The sequence below is a fragment of the Quercus lobata genome, chromosome 7 (genome assembly GCF_001633185.2).
Source record: "Quercus lobata isolate SW786 chromosome 7, ValleyOak3.0 Primary Assembly, whole genome shotgun sequence".
NCBI lineage: Eukaryota > Viridiplantae > Streptophyta > Magnoliopsida > Fagales > Fagaceae > Quercus > Quercus lobata.
Genome location: NC_044910.1, coordinates 18,890,765 through 18,907,853, shown reverse-complemented (window position 1 = coordinate 18,907,853; position 17,089 = coordinate 18,890,765). Strand labels below are relative to the sequence as shown.

At 35.1% G+C, this 17,089-nt stretch overlaps 1 protein-coding gene across 2 annotated transcripts; it reads right to left on the bottom strand.

The window, feature by feature from the left end:
* Nucleotides 1–2,272: 2,272 nt before the first annotated feature.
* Nucleotides 2,273–16,524, bottom strand: LOC115953485 (syntaxin-132-like). 2 transcript variants are annotated; one of them, XM_031071166.1, is made up of 14 exons: nt 16,364–16,524; nt 16,226–16,271; nt 14,097–14,207; nt 13,857–13,913; nt 9,134–9,182; nt 8,230–8,318; nt 8,070–8,143; nt 5,382–5,424; nt 5,230–5,290; nt 5,094–5,119; nt 4,933–5,010; nt 4,747–4,827; nt 2,747–2,812; nt 2,273–2,607 (listed from the first exon to the last, which is right to left on the bottom strand). In XM_031071166.1, the coding sequence occupies exons 2-14, from the start codon at nt 16,241–16,243 to the stop codon at nt 2,434–2,436; spliced, it is 927 nt and encodes a 308-aa protein (XP_030927026.1). In that variant the 5' UTR covers nt 16,244–16,271; nt 16,364–16,524; the 3' UTR covers nt 2,273–2,433. The 2 variants fall into 2 exon arrangements, with proteins under 2 accessions (XP_030927026.1, XP_030927027.1); XM_031071167.1 differs by having other exon boundaries at nt 16,479–16,512.
* Nucleotides 16,525–17,089: the final 565 nt, after the last annotated feature.

Here is a 17,089-nt window from a genome sequence, read left to right as displayed (position 1 = left end):
TATGATACTAGTAAAATATTTTCTTAATTTACATTAATTATTATTTTTTATTCGATAGTTACATTGGGGAAGGGAGATTTGATTTGAACCTTGAAAAGTTCCAATTGAGCTATAAGATCCTTAACAATTATATTTATAATATAATTTAAATCACTTTGTACATCGAACAGGCATAAAACTAGTAATCTTGAAGAAAATTGCTATTCACTTCGTCCAAATTTGTTTGTCTTATTTCAAAAATCAAACTTTTTAAGGGAACATTATTTATTGTTTTGTCTGCCTTAAAAAAAATGTATAAATTTCCAAAACTACCATTGAATAAATTTATCAAAAAATTGGAATATTAAATTTGAAATTACAGGCACAAAAATTTGCTCCTTACTAGTATTAGCATTTTTGAAATTACACAACACAAATTGTAACTTATCCTCTTAATCAAATTTGAAAAATCTACAACTACCACAATACAAAAACCATTGGGTATTGGCTCCAAGCAGTTTTGGATTACTTCAAATACAAATTCTAGTTTGTCTTTTTAATCAAAATTTAAAAACCCAATATTTGTTGGTTTTCTTTTCAAATGGTTTTGGAAATAAAGTAGGGGCATAATAGAAACATTAGTAAATTAATGACTTTCAATTTTAGAAACATGACAATATTTTGGAACATCTCAAAATAGAATAGAGGACAAACAAACTGGAACGGAGGAAGTATTATATAAAACCGTTATCAAGACTCACCAATCATCGGGTTCAAACATGTCAAGTTGCATTGCAATGCATTGTCAACTAGGTTTGGGGATATTGAAGTGATAGAACGTATCCTATTTGTTGATTCAGCTTATTTCATCCAAGTATACCATAATAAAGCAGCACAACCAATTATTTAATAAGATTTCGGAATGGCAGTAAGCATTTACAGTTTTACACACACAATAAAATAAAAAGGAGATGGGGGCACACCACACAACAATGACTCGGTGGTCATACTTAGTGCACAAAATTTCAACTTTTGCAAAGTCTGAGAAATGTAATAATGATATACAATCTTACCTCTAATTTATTGAAAATGTTAATTCCCAAACTCAAACTTACCTATTACTTTTGGTAAAAGACACTTACCAAGGCTTTTGGTGACATACACTTGCCATTAGGGGTGTGCGTGGATCAAGTTGGGTCAGGTTGAGGGGATTTTTTGACCCAACCCATTATAGTGGGTCAAAAAAAATTCAACCCAACCCAACCCACATGGGTCGGGTTGAACCCATGGATTTGAAAATTTTATTATTATTATTATTATTATTAAATTGAGTAGAAAAAATATTAATATTAATATATTAAAAAAACCTAAAAATTAGTATCAATGTAACTTCTTAATGGCAATAAACACTAATGACTAAACAACAATAGTAATTTATTAGGATTTGTGTGAACTAATTGGCTTTTATATAATATAGAAAGAACCGATTATTTAAAATTTTTAATTAATGATATAATATTATATATATATATTAAATTAGTATTAGTAAGAGGAACCGAGGAAATGCTGCTCTACAACTGTTTTTTTTTTAAAAAAATTATTAAATATATATATATAAGTGCCCTACAATTGATTTTTTTTTTAATTATTAAATATATAATATATTTTAAATATATATTAAATATGGATGGGTCGGGTCGGGTCAGGTGTGACGGATTTGTAATTTAATGACCCAAATCCAATCCGACCCGCTATAAAAAATTTTTTTGTAACCCAACCCAACCCACCAACCCGGTAGATCAGGTTAGGTTAGGTCAAGTTTGGCAGGTCGGTGAATTTTCTACACACCCCTACTTGCCATCGCCTTTGGTTGTACCCAAAGGAAGCACGTGAGTTGTTGAGCTCACCAACTACGCAAAGAATTACAGAGACTTGGTAGTGTTAAAATATAAGACACCAATTCTCCATTAAGGATAAATAAACAATTTTCTTTTAATAAATTCATAGCAAAAATATCCCTAATTTTTGTTTTTTAAGGTCATAATTCAGCCAGCGCAATTCGTTCTAGCCCCTACTCAGTTCTCTTGCCCTGAAGCTAGGGATCATCCTAGTATTGTCACGTAAGTGGCAGGAATTTTATTTCTGTAGTCATGCCAAATTGAAACAACACAATACCTTTCACTGGACAAATAACCTATTTGACCTTAGGAAAGTCATCTTTTCACAATAAAAATCAATACTATATATATATATATATATATAGGGCATAACATTTTACATTTTTAATTAAAACTAATACACACTTGATCAATTATAAAATAGATGGATGACAAGAAGCAGGTTTGAAGCATGGACTGCAAATAATTAGATGAAAATGTTGGGTCGCCTGGGTGCTCTTCAAAAAGTTATCTATGGTATGCAACTCATACATTTATACATTCAAATGATAAAGCACTAAGCACCCTTGTTGCTACTCCACGGCTTGATTACGGCCACAACAATGATTGCAACAATGATAAGAAGGATGATAATTGCAATGCACATCCATTTCCTGGAGTTCTTCTGTAGCTTCTTGGCCTTTTGGAGGGCAGTATTCCCTTGCTGCACATGATCTACTGCACTTGAGACCTGAAAAGGAGAGTGAAGACATACATACACGGTTAATTATGTTATCTGCCCAAACAATGTCACTCCATGTTGCTTTAAACTGTCAACTCCTCAAAGAAATTCATGGAAGAATAATTTTTTGAGAGAATAATTCAATTACCTGTGACTCTATGTTGTCAAGCATTTCCCCTTGTGCATCCACCAAGACCGCCATATCCAGAAATATCTGTACTTCACAGAATTCAATAAACCTATCATCTGAAATTCTGCTACAAACCACAAACATAAACCATAATCGCTAAGCCCAACATAAGCACAAATAGACAGATTTTCTACATTTTATTGCATTTCAAAAGATGGTCCATATCTACTTATATTTAAAAACTGGCAATAATCTTTCCTCTCAACTAATCATAAAACTTGAGTTATCTCCCATTTAATTTAAAAATAAAAAAATAAAATCTTGAGTTGCCAACAAAGAAAGGAATAAATTAACATAAACTTTGAAGAAGATTGAGTATTGCTAAAAAGGATCACTACTCTTGGACTTGGACAAAAGCTCATTATCCATTACACAGCAGGTCTCATACTACAAAATACCCAAGAAAGCAATGAAAGCCTTTGCCAGATGACTTCAATACAAAAACATAATTTGTGTTTTAGTAAGCTATATGATTCCTTGACGAGACTGAGAATGAATTTGGACTCCAGTCTCCTATTTCATAAGCAAGTAGAGATGCGTAACAATACTGCTACGCACATTCCCCATGTGACTATAAGCTTGCACAACTTTATTATTGACTCTTTGACTCAGTCATTACTAACCTAGACAGCTAAAGTACACATGCCATTTTTTTGTTCCTCTCTCTCTCTCTCTCTCTCTCTCTCTCTCTGGTGGGTCTTGTGATGAAGGATCTTTAGGGATTCAGCACTAAATTAGATTTGTTGATGATATCTTGAGGCGTTTGAATAAGGTTTGATGTTTAAGGGTTTAGGTAAAGAAAAGATTGAATCTTGAATATATTTGATGGGTTTTTTGGTGTTAAAACAATAAATGGAATGTGAAATAAAGAAAGATAAAAATAACACTAGGCAGTCATTACGCAGATGGAGTATTCAACATGTACTACGAACTGGAAATAGGACAGCCCATGCCCTGCCTAGACATGCAAAAAAAATAGATGATATGATAGTGCCGCTCAAGGAAGTCCTAAGTTTTTTCACCCCTTAGTTTCAAGGTGATGTACCCACAAACATTGATAGTTATCAACAAAGACCCAAGTTAACTTTGCTTCCAAAAAAATAATTCTTAATACTAAGATTCAATAATAACTAACATAGCTTATGAAATGTGCCAAAAAGCATCATATCGAAATTAGACCACAGTTCTTAAATATTTTGGTATTTAATCTTGTGTTTTTTCAAACTCTATTGTCTGCACCACCTTGTTTGACTCTTCTCCTACCAGAGGGGCCTGAGCCATCAATGAGAAACCACTCTGGAAGAGCTAGATCCTTAATTGTGTCCATACCTATGGCCCTTGAGTGTATTGGCAAAAAGATTGATGTATCTCTTTTATGCCTAAGACACCAAGCCATTGAATCATGAATGAATAAAGGCATGAGACAAAGCCTATTAGCTAATGATTCTGAGGCCTTAATTCTAGACTGGAGGGGACACCCACAAGCCTTTGCTCTTGCTTGCTATCACTTGGACAACGGAATTTAAAATGTAGTATGTCTTTAATCAACTCAAGTCTCTTTAATGACTGTACATCCTGATTGATTGTTTTTAGGCCACTAACTTTGCCTAAAGAGCCTCTTTAACACTTTGGCTTCACAATCTAGTTTGACTGGAAAGTCAAATAAGGCTATATGACTGTTTTTGACCACCAGGTAGGGCTTGATGACAATATGACAAAACACTAAGCTCAAGAGCTACTTTGACTAAACTCAGGTTTGCATGAGCATAAGAAACTCATCATTGACAATGTAGAGATGGTAGAGAACCCCAATAAAGCAAAATTCAAAAAGTAAATTGTTATTTAGGTCACAAAAATTTTCCCATTTAACCATATTGGCATTGAAATCTGGGCTGCATGGCAGTGGAATAATATAAATTAATAGGCTGATACAGATCAATGCAAAAAATGAATAATACCTGTTGTAAGTCGAGAAGCTTCCTCTCCACTTCTCTAACTGCATCATGACGCTCATGAATTTCTGCCACTGTGGCCATTATCTGCAAACACAACCAAAGAATACAAAACAAGGCGTGGCCAATTTAAACGAATTTATCTTCACATAGAAACTTACTGTTAAATTTGAAGTAAAAGGAGTGACTAACCTGGCCTCGCCCTTGTTCCTGAATTGCCTTCTGGAAAATTTGTTCACTGTCTCCAGTCTCAATCAATCTCTCAATTGTCTGATCATTGTTCAAGTAATCAGGAAAAGACCTAAAAAGGTTATAGGTTTACTAGGAATTTTCAAGAATGGAACAAATGTCACCTCTTCATCAGCTCTTGTGCCCGTTACTGACAATCATGACACCAAGACATTCAAAGAGGTTAACTCCTTTTCATGGAAGATGCAAATCAAACAGCAGATATATGGCCATTGATCAGTAACAAATGAAGGTTCAAACCTGTAAAGACACGCCTCTCAACAACCTCGCAATATTCTTTATGGATAGCTTCCCGTAAAGTCTGCATACATTTTTAAGAACTGTAAATTTGAGATTGCATAAAAACAATAAAAGGGAAACATACCATCCAACGAAAATGTCTGATCACCAACCTGAAATTCAGCCATCTTATCCTTCAACTTCTTTTTCAAGGAACTGTAACAAAATATCACAGACAAGAAGTCATATTTGGTTGTCTTGATTAATAGAATCCATTGAGACAAGAAATTATATCAAAGATGGTGAATAAAAAGATTCCAACCCCATGAAAATAAATCATGCAAAATTCAAACAGAAAGACAACAAATGACTCTTTCATTGACTTATCCAACAGTTGCACATTATTTTATTCATATCATCTATAGGGTGGTCCTATTGGAATCAATTTAGGGATTCACATTTGGAATGTTCTTTTTCAATATTTATGTATCAAATTTACTAGTCAAACTCTAATAATTATCTTGTTACTTTTGTTTTACTGATCACAGTGTGTTTGGATGAGCTTAATTTTATTGGTTTTTTTTTTTTTTTTTTTTTTTTTTGGGATAGGTAATCAAAGTTTTATTGCATAAAAAGAACAGCATGTTCACGATGGCGAAAACTTTGTGCTTATAACAAATACAAGAGATACGAACAGAAGTAGAAAATCATAAATGGAGATACATTGTGTAAAACCCCAAATTCTAGACTACTGAACCAAAGTCCCAATTAGCAAAGACTTCAAAACATCTGCAAATCTCACAGTATCTTCAATAGTACGAGTATTCTATTCCTACCAAATTAACCGCATAAGACAAGTTGGAACCATATTCCAAATTTTAGAAAAGTGCTTCCCTAGCCAATTCCACCATCCAAAAAGAAGAGAGGCTACTATCTTCGATATCAACCATTGGATCCCAAACATCAAAAAAACTTCACACCACAAAGCAGAAGCATACTTACAATGGAGCAAAAAATGATCCACAGTTTCCTTATCACAATGACACAAGCAACACCAATTAGCCAAAGATAGACCTCTTAGAACAAGATTACCAATGGTAAGAATTCTACCCCAAGCAACCGTCCATTAAAAAAATAAAAAGACACTCTATTAGGTACCTTTATACTTCAAATGCTCTTCCAAGCGAAAGAAACAGTAGGAGGGCCAGACAAAATAGACAAAAAATTATAAAAAGAATGGACATAAAAAATCACCAGACCGATTCAACTTCCAAGTCAAGGTATCATCTCTGTCACCCCTTGGCATATTGGAGTAAAGATGCTCAAAGTAGAACACTCCAACTCCCAGTTGTGAAAAGCTAGGTAGAATTGTAAATTCTAGCTCCTATTACCCCCTTTTGTAGCAGAAACAACCAAATCAAAAATCCAAGCTTCTTTAGACAGAGCAGGCAAAAAGATCTGGATAGAGATCCGTTAGAGTAGGCCCACTCTAGGGGTTGTACCAAAAACAAATATGATGGCCGTTCCCCACTACATACACCTGCCAAAGAAACTCTCAGCACCTACTCTAATATTCTTCCACATACCACAACCATGGGTTCCTCTAACATCCCTAGTACACTAGCTCCCACGACCCACTCCATATTTGGTTGCTATAACTTGACACCATAACCTGTTAACTTCCTTCCCAAAACACCATAACCACTTATAGAGCAAGGCTTGGTTAAACAACCCAACCCTCCGTATCCCAAGCCAACTACCTCCACTGGTAAACAAACCTTGTCCCACTCAACTAAAGAATGTTTAAAAATTTCCTTAATAGTCCCCCAAAGGAAATTCTTCTAAATCCTTTCCAATCTAGCCGTCACTGCTTGAGGAATAGTGAACAAGGATAATAAAAAGGTAGGAAGGCTCGAAAGAGTACTCTTTAACAAAGTAAGTTTGCCACCCTTATTATTAAAAAAAAAAAGTTGTGTAAAAGTACAGCAGTGCCTATAACAAGTTAAGCATAAAAAAGTTGTTCATAAGCTGGCAGTATAAATAAGTTGGCATTTTAAGCTAAAACAAATAGAAACAAAAAGGATAGTTTTTCTCCAAATCAGGTTGGAAGTATCTCCTCCAACCCATTACATGGCAGTTCATAAGACCATCCACATGTATTTTAATCACATGACTTATTAAATCATTTAAAGAAGTAACAAAACTATTAAATAGATCATGTGATTAACAGCTTATGTGAATGCTCATTTGATTTGACACAGTGCATTGTAAGAACTTTCATCCAGACCAGTTCAGACTTCAGAGCAAAATTCTATTGAAACCAAAAACACATTTTTATTTTGAATAAAAACTGCAGAAAGTAAGAGAGATCCAACCATAGAATAAGAATCTTGGTATGGACATCCAATTTAACTTAAAAGGATTTGTTTTTTGGAGAGGAGTAGGAGGGGTTAAGTTCATACAACAGATTTAAAAAAACCAAAAACACTTCACAAACAGAACAAGCAAAACCTATGTCCTTGGTTTAATAATTGAAACTTAAGGTATTTTATCTGTTGAGACTTGAGAGATCCCTAAGAATAACCTACCAATCAGATGATTTCAACTACCTGCAGGTGTCATAAAGTTGCAAGACCTGTACCTTGCATAATATAAAAATAATGAAAAAAAAAAAAGCCAATTAAACATAACTGTCTCTACCAAGCATGTTTTGGGGGCAAACATTGGTGATCTCCTAACAATGCAGTTCAAAATTGTTTTCCCCTTTTTGACAAGTCTCATCATAGCATAGCTCACAAAGAAAAAGAAACGAGAGAGAGAGAGAGAGAGAGAGAGAGAGGCTAAATTTGAGTGTAACTTACATAGTTGTTGCCATTCTCGTTCGGTCTACAGCTGTTCCTTTTCCACAACCAGGCTTCTGCCTATTTGTTAAATTCTGGACCACAAAGAAAGAGGAGGCGTGAGGACATCACATGAGCAACCCATGCACTTAAAACCAACAAAAGCAACAAACAGTGTAACCTCTTTGTCAAGTCCTTCAATTTTTGATTTTATGTAACGGGAAACTTTTCCAACTTCATCAATATCTTTCTCCATTCGCTGCTTGATTGCTACACATAAGGACAGGAACCATCATAATTATTGAGTTAAGAAAAACAAAAATAAAAGATAAGTAGGTTAAGGAAAAAATGGATTCTCAAAAACAATAAATCCCCTTTTTATAAGTAAATCAATTATTCCATATTTCCTCAAACTAAGAATCGCTAACTTCAAATAATTTCCGCCTTGACTTCAAAAAACATAGTAGATAATGCTTGAAAATCATTAATAAAATAATGAAAAATATGATCTTTCTGATAAGTAAAATCAATGCACACCACAAACCTGACTTCACATTGCTAGTTTATCAATTAACTTGGGCTTTGTGCTAACCACAATAAAGTATCCAAACATAGCTTATTCTAAGCAACAAGGGAAAAACACAAAAAGATCCCCTAGGGTTAAGGTAAATATCAAATAGACCTCTAGTATCACTTTTTTTTTTTTTTTTTGGGGGGGGGGGGGGGGGATAAATAACGTAAGAACTTTTTATTAAAGAATAGCACTGGAAATGTACTACAGCGGCAAAAATTAAGTACCCAAATTACAATGATCAACTAGAACAGGGAGGGATAAGGAAGAGAAAGAAGGTAAGAATAAGCTCCATTCAAGGAGAGTATGGAAGAAAAAGGACTTTATGTTAAGGATCCACCGTTCAGAGTCCTCAAATAATGACTAGTCCATTAGGTATCAAAAATCCTAATCATGACTAGTCCTTTGGGGTATAGCATAGATGTGGCAAGTAAAAATAAAACAATGCATACCTAATTATGAAACACTCAAACTTTGCATGAATATCAACAAAAATGCAACAAGTAGAGATTACCTTTCATCGCAGGAGCCTTAGTCACAGCCTTGGACTCTTCATGTGCATCCTGCAGACAAGATTTGCAAGAATATAAGAGCATAAGCACATTTTACCTGACATTTTTCTTTTGTCATGAAAGAAAACATTTTCAGAATGTAGCACCATCTAATCATCTAAGCATTCTTTTGGATAAGATACGATGCTCATCAGATATTACAACTAATGCTGATTCAAATTTTCTCAATAATGCCCTACCCCTACGTAACTTCTATTATCATGTGCTATAAAACTATAAAATGATAATTTACTATTTTAAACATTAGGCTCAGTTAAACCGCATACAATTTTCTATTATGTGAAGAGGAAATTACAATGCAATACAAGATTTTGTTTACTTTTGAAATACCTCCATTTGTCTTTTATAAAAGAATACATACATACACAGAAAGAACCATTGTATCAAACTTTTCTTCCTCATGGCCCATGGAGGATTGGTTAGTCGCATATGCATCAAACTCAATTTTCACATCACATGTATCCTTTAATTGTTTTCTCTCTTGGATAAATTTCTTTTCATCAAGTAGTGACTCCCCAATAGGCTATGTCCACTACACACAATTCAAATGTCCCATCTTGTTGTTTTAGAGTTTGTGGTATACTCTTTATGTTGCTATAGCATTACAGAAACATCTGTCAGCATGTGTACTTCTCCAGCTTATGTTTTGGTGGTAGGCACTTGATGTTCCTTCATCACCAAGTTCTCATTACCAGAGTTGTCTCCTGTGTGGGAATCAGTAATTTAATTGTTACCTATTGTCCTTTGGGAGGATCTTTGCAGACAAGTCTTGGACAGCTTTAGTAAATTCCCTAGGGTTGGTTCCATGGTAGACTAAGACTTAGAACTAGAAACTATGCAAACACTGATTTTATCTTATTCAAATTGTGCTACTAACTATTTGTTCCCTTGTCTCTGACTGTTTCTTTTATCTAAAAAATCAGCTTGATGAGATTGGGAGTATATTTCATTTGATAAGACTGGTAGATATTCCACTTTAAGTTTTTCTTTTATTTCTTCCCGATAAGTAAGAGCAGGCTTGTCCAAAAGGCAAAGGTTCTCAATCTCGTTCCGGTAATCCATTGCGTTTTATTTTGGCAAACCCAATCCTCTTGTTATTTGATAAATCTATTTGTTCAAAGAATTGGTCCGTCTCATGTAACCAAATGTTGAAAATCCATAACCACCAAGCAAAGGTGCCTCTCATATCACCATTGTGTACTAGTATAATGAACTCCAACAAAGAATTGTTATCAATACCTGAACTTGTTGATGTGGGCTATAGACTGGATGTTGCTAGGTGCAGTCCTGAATCATGCCTGCTGGACTAATCATCTTGCGATTGGACTTCTTGGGCATACACATGTCAAAATAATGGGTTGTGTATACAGAATGTCATATGGGCATACCAAGATCACTTGTCGTCCAGTTGGGCCTTTGGGCCTTCCTATTTGTTATTTATTTATTATTGTTTAAAAGAAATCAAGCAGCAGAAGATTGGTGTTGATGTGATAGTCACAGGTCCTTTGCGATGGACCTCAATACAAGCTATGCTTGAATTGGCACAGGTGGAAATTAAAGGCTATGGCTAGCAAGGCAGCTGCCAAAACACTACCTGAAGAGCGATTGATGAGACCGATAGATTTGTGCCGTGGTGAACCTTGCAATGGCGCATTGTGGTAGTTTCAACACAACTCGACAATGACACATGAGAAGATTTTCCGGTATAAATATTGGTGTTGACATGGCAGTTGGGCCAGGGGAGTCAACCATGACTTCAGAAATCTTGAACCACCAGTGACTGTGGGGTTCCGTCTTTGTCTGAGAATCAGACCGAATTGGCGATAAAAGTAAGGCCAGAGTTTTGGTGTGGCATGGGTGGGTTGTCAGTTTTGGGCAAGGTGAGATGTGGTCTGTGGGTATGGGTACTGGTTTAGAGTTGATGTGGGTCAGTTTGCTTTTGGTTGTTGATTGATATTTTCTTTTTGTTTTTTTCTTTTTCAAGATGATCAAAGAAAAATTGTTAGTAAGTACTATAATTTTTCTTTAATCAAGGGAAAATTATTGACAAACCAGCAGTTAACCAACAACAATGAAATTATGTCGAAAAATAATTAAATAGCAAATTGAGTCATGCCCACAAGAGAAAGGAAAGATCAGACCTGACCTGGGTGGTTTGGGCTTTACATCTTAAGACTTCCTATGGGCAAAGGGCAACTTTGTATGAATAACTAATTTAAGAGAGTTGTCCACAGCCAGACGATGCAATGCCCTCAACAAGACTTGGGCAGCAGCACAGTGCATGGGACAAGGGTGGTGAGTGTAGCAGCACAGAAGAATTGACAAATTGGAACCGCCAGGGCTTGCTGTTGACAATAGTGCAGTTCTGGGTCATTCCTGGCTCATGGGGACAACAGTTGAGGATCTTGACAATCAAATTGTGGGCTTGAATGATGGTTGGATTCTCAATCCAGGTCGATTATGACAATGATAGGTTATGGCAGCAACGATGGGTCCTTAGGAAACTAGATGGGACTGTAAGCATGGCTGGGCATCGTTTTTTTCATTTTACCTTTTTCTTCTGCTTTTTATTTTATTTTTTTTTTTATTTATTTTTTTTTTTTATAGTTCTTTTTACGGTTAAGGGATTGGGTTGGATAACACCCCCAACATCTTGGTGTCTAGCAAATAGGAATATCTACTCCATAGTCTACTCATAATAAAACCAGACAAACATAAAGTGAGTGAAAAGTTCGGTACAATGGAAGGATAAAAAGCCTTGACATGTTAAGCGAGATGAAGCCCCCGCGTAAGTAAAATATTGCAGTCACACAAATTACAGAACTCTTATGAGCAATGCATTGGCAGAGTATTGGAGTCCAACCAAGCTACAGATTATGGTTATTCTAGAACTACAAGCCCTCCACCATATCGCAGAGCACATGGCAGGGAATTTCTCTGTGTACCTGCCCCTTCGGCTCTAAGGGTGTCTCATCCTAATTTTTCCTCTTACAGTCATATGTGTAATGGGACACACATACCCCCCTACCCTCAAACTATTTTATAACTATGTTTCCCTTTTATTCACATTATATTTTGTAAGATTTTTCTAAAGCATATATCTAGAAAAATAAGTTCCAAGTGGCTATATAGGTATCTTTGAGATTTTAGTGGCTGTGTAAAATTGACTCAAATAGAAAGAGTCACCCTAATCAAAAGCACCCTATCTAATTTACCCACTTATTTTTTATCTTTATTTCTTATACCTGCTAGTGTGGCTAACCGAATTGAGAGGCTCCAGCGGAATTTCTTATGGGGCAGTTTTAAAGATGATCCTAAAATTCATTTGGTTAAATGGGCTACTGTTTGTGCTCCTATTTCTTCGGGTGGTTTAGGGATAAGGAAGATAAGACTTTTCAATGAAGCTTTACTTGGGAAGTGGCTTTGGAGATTTGGGATTGAGGAAGATGCCCTTTGGAGACAAGTGATAGAAATGAAATATAGATGTGTGTAGGGGGGGGCTGGTGTACCAGATCTGCGATTGACCCTTATGGTGTTGGTTTATGGAAAAATATCAGTCAGAGATGGCCTTCTTTCTCTCGCCATATTCTGTATGATATTGGTGATGGGTCTAGAGTGAAGTTTTGGCAAGACCGGTGGTGTGGAGAGACATCTCTTGTTGTTAGATATCCAGACTTGTCCAGATTTTGCAGGAATAAGGAAGCTAGTGTGGCTAAGCTTATGATGTCCACCAATGGTGTCCTCTTTTGGGATGTGAAATTCTTTAGGGGTGTGCATGCTTGGGATCTAGAGGCTATGTCAGACTTCATGGAAACCATATATGGTTCTCCTATAAGGGGGCTAGGTGAGGATAAAATGTGTTGGATTCCTAGCAAAGATAAGGGTTTCTTGGTTAGTGATTATTATAGAATTTTAGTTGGCACCACTTTCTATGGTTTTCCTTGGAAAAGTATTTGGAAGCAGAAGTTTCCCTCTAGAGTAGCTTTCTTTGTTTGGACTGCTGCCTTAGGGAAATGCTTGACGATTGATAATTTACGAAAAAGGAAGGTGTGGATTTTGGATTGGTGCTACATGTGTAAGAGAAATGGTGAATCGGTTGACCATCAATTCCTTCATTGTCCTTTTGCTATGGATCTATGGTCTATGGTTTTAGGTCTTCTTGGAGTAACTTGGGTTATGCCGCACACTGTTTTGGGGCTGTTACGGTGTTGGCAAGGCAGCTTTGGTCGTCATCGAAATGGTTATATTTGGTCCATCATTCCTCATTGCTTATTGTGGTGTCTTTGGAGGGAGAGAAATAGTAGATGTTTTGAAGATATTGAGAGATCTATTCTGGACCTCAAGCTTCTCTTTTTTAGAACTTTAAGGGATTGGTTGTTTGCTTTGCAAAATCAATCATTCCCTTCTTTTATTGCTTTCCTAGACTCTTGCAATTTTTGTATTTGATTTCTTTTCCCTTGTTCACTCCCTGTGCACTAGGGTGTTCCTTTTTTATCAATATATCTTATTACTTATCAAAAAAAAAAAAAAAAAAAGAAATTCAAATTATCCAATTCAATAGTAGTATAGATCTTAAAAACATGGTTTGCTAAAACAGTTATGGCAGGCTGGTAAATGACATAATAACCTTGGCCAGCTCGGAATGTGGAATATGTAAATCCTTACCTGGAGCTTTTTTAGTAGATTGTCCAGCTTCCCATATTGTTTCTCAATCTCTGTAACCTGGAGACACCAAGATATGGTATAAAAGTCATAGACATAAGATGGAAATACCATGGATATGAGTTTGATAAAGCCCATATACAGATGGATTATAAGATAAATACAAAAAGAGAAAGAAGAAAATGACATTGATCTTTTATCTTCCCAAGAAGTTCAGGGCAAACAAAAATCTAGCCAAAGCACCTGCTTAAAGAAACTCTCCAAACCCAGCTCTCCTGAATTCATTGAAGCCTGTGCACCTAGCTCTATATCTCCACCTCTAGAAGCTTGACCCTGGGGGATCTCAAATGAGTCCTGCAACATCAAGTCAACAGAAACCCAACAAGCCTTAATCCTGAAACTTCAGTCAGCTACATAAATGCTTCTTTTTTTTTCTTTTAAACCATTCAGATCCATTGAAAGGATATACATGAAAATGGTCTAGACTGAAGAAAAAAATACAAAAATAAATAAATAAAAGACATTGACAAAAATTTGAAGTTTGTAACACGTGCTAGGGGAGGAAATGTGCTCTTTTCAGCCTATCTATGAATTTATTAGATTCTCAAAAAATTTGTAGTACCTAAAAGAAGTACTGGAATCATCTATTATTCTCATATACACTAAGGATTCCAAATTAAAATGGTAATTTGGTCCTTGTGAGGAAACCATGCTGAAAAGATTCAACCTTGTAAACCTAAATAGAGAACATTTCTGTGAATGCTTTACCAATTTGCTCCTTAGATATAGGTGTACATTATTGAGCATCCAAAATTTATACACGAAAAGCATTCTGGGCCCTATAGAGATCACTACCAGCAGATCCCGAAAAGGATGCAACCAATATTCCAAAATCCCACCACTGGAAGTTGAGATGAAATTGAAGACTTCTTGAAAAAAATAAATAAATAATTTAAAAAAAAATTGATGCAACCAAAATTCCAAAAGCCCACCACTGGAAGTTGAGATGAAAGTGAAAGACTTCTTGGAAAAAAAAAAAAATATATATATATATATATATATATATATCTGGCTAAATCTATGATGATGCCCCATTCCCCCATTAGAAGATATTGCTAGTTAGCGACCTATTCAAAATGACAATATGTATCACCTGGCACCAATACACAGGAAACTGACATCAAGGTGAGAGAACTAAAATCTAAATATAGGAAGGTAGCTACATCCATTGCTCTAAGAATGAAAAAGGATTTCCAAGCATTTAGCTGATTTATGAGTGACGGACAGACTTACCAAAAAAGTATGGTGACAAAAAGTTGAAGTGACTTCACCTCTTCATTTTTTATTTTTTCTTTCTTTTGTTTATTTTTTAACTCATAGAACACACTTCATTACATCAAACTTTTTCTTTTTCTTTTGGTTACTCTCCTGAATGTTGAAAATATTTGCAAATGAATTAATGAAGTACATTTCACAACCAAAACTTGGTGGCTTAGAATTCATTTGAGTAATGCTAAATGGAGCAACGCTTACATGTACATAAATTGGACACTGCTAGACATTTGAGACCCCAAAATAAACTAAAACTCTCAAGAGAAAAATAAATAAATAAATAACCACACTAGGATTTCAATGAAATCACAAGTATGCTAGTATTTTTTTAAACCTTTCAAAAAACACACACAACAATATACCATTAGACTGCTGAGAGAACCTTAGGGAAATGCGAAAGTTAAGAGCTCTAGATCTTCAAATTTAAGGACCCCATGAAACTAAGATCTCCACTTTAACTGAGCCTAATACAAGTAATTAGCTTAGTTAGGTAAATCATCTTCTTTTTCTTTTCTTTTTTTTTTTTACCTTACAATAATATAAAATATATGATTCATATTCTTATTAAATGCCCTAAAATTTTCAGAAAAAAAAACATTCATATATCTTAATCAATATTATTTTATATCTCACCACATTACCAACAAAAACAAGATCCATGAAAATTTTTCACATAATTATTCAAAAAAATAAAAATGTTATAGTAATTCTCAGTATCTGACTCATCTTTTATTTATTCATAATTTTATTGGATTCAATTATCAAACTCAACTTAATTCAAACTAAAAAAAAAAGGGGTCCCCATTTGGTTGCTGAGAAAAATGAAAAAGAAAGTACAAGAATTCTGCAGTCACACTAAACAAGCTCATTGAAGATTTGAATCCAAGCAAACATAAAATATTATATTCCATTAATTAAAACACGATCCAATGAAACAAGAAGCTCCCAAACAAACTAGCCAACCAAATCACACAGATTTCGTCAAATAATTAAATTCGGAATTAAAATATTAAATATTAATAATAATAATAAGGTATTACCGTTAAGAGGTCGTTCATTGTCGAAGTGGAGCTGAGAAATTTGAAACTGGAATATAAAAAAAAAAAAAATCCAAAAATATTTGTGGAATTAAAAAAAAAAAAAAAAAAAAGTAAAATGGAGCTAGGTGAGGTTAAGACCTGGTTTAAGAAAAAGCCAGGTCTGAAGGGTTTGGAAGAGAGAGAAAGAGAGAACGAGAATAATGTTAATGTATGGGTTTGAGAAAGTTGCCAGCAGAACAGATCAGTGACAAACCGTGAAGGCAGGCTTTGCTTGCAATTTTTTGTCTTTTCCTTTTCGTCTTATTTATTGCGTAATAACGAAGTTTCAAGTTTATAATAAATTTTGAATGAAATAGAGGGTATTTGCGTCATAAATACATTTTTAAACATGTTTTTTTTTTTTTTTGTGGGGGGGGGGGGGTGTTAAGGATTTGAAGCACACCACACAACTTTTAAAGAGATTTAGAGCATGTTCGGAAGAGAAAAATTGGAAAATAACACGAGGTCCAAAAAATTTCGTTAGTTAGCAACGTTTCCAAACTATTTAGAAAACTAACATCTCGAGTATAGGAAACCTGATTTTGCTCTTTGAATTCGAGCCACAAAACTTCGAGTATGAAACACTTGAGTTCCTACTCTGCACATTTAAAGAAAAAAGATAGAGGAAAACCAAACAAATGAGGAAGAAGAAAAGCTCTGCAACAAATCCTTCGCTTGAAACCCTTGCTGCTATTGCTTGGAGCCTTCGCCGTTCAGTCCGAGCTGGCTGCTGTCGCCTGGATTCAATCTGAGCCGAAGGGTGGTTAGGGAGATTTGGGTTCGTGGTGGAGCCGAGGGCGATCTGGGTTCAAGCATGGTTAGGTA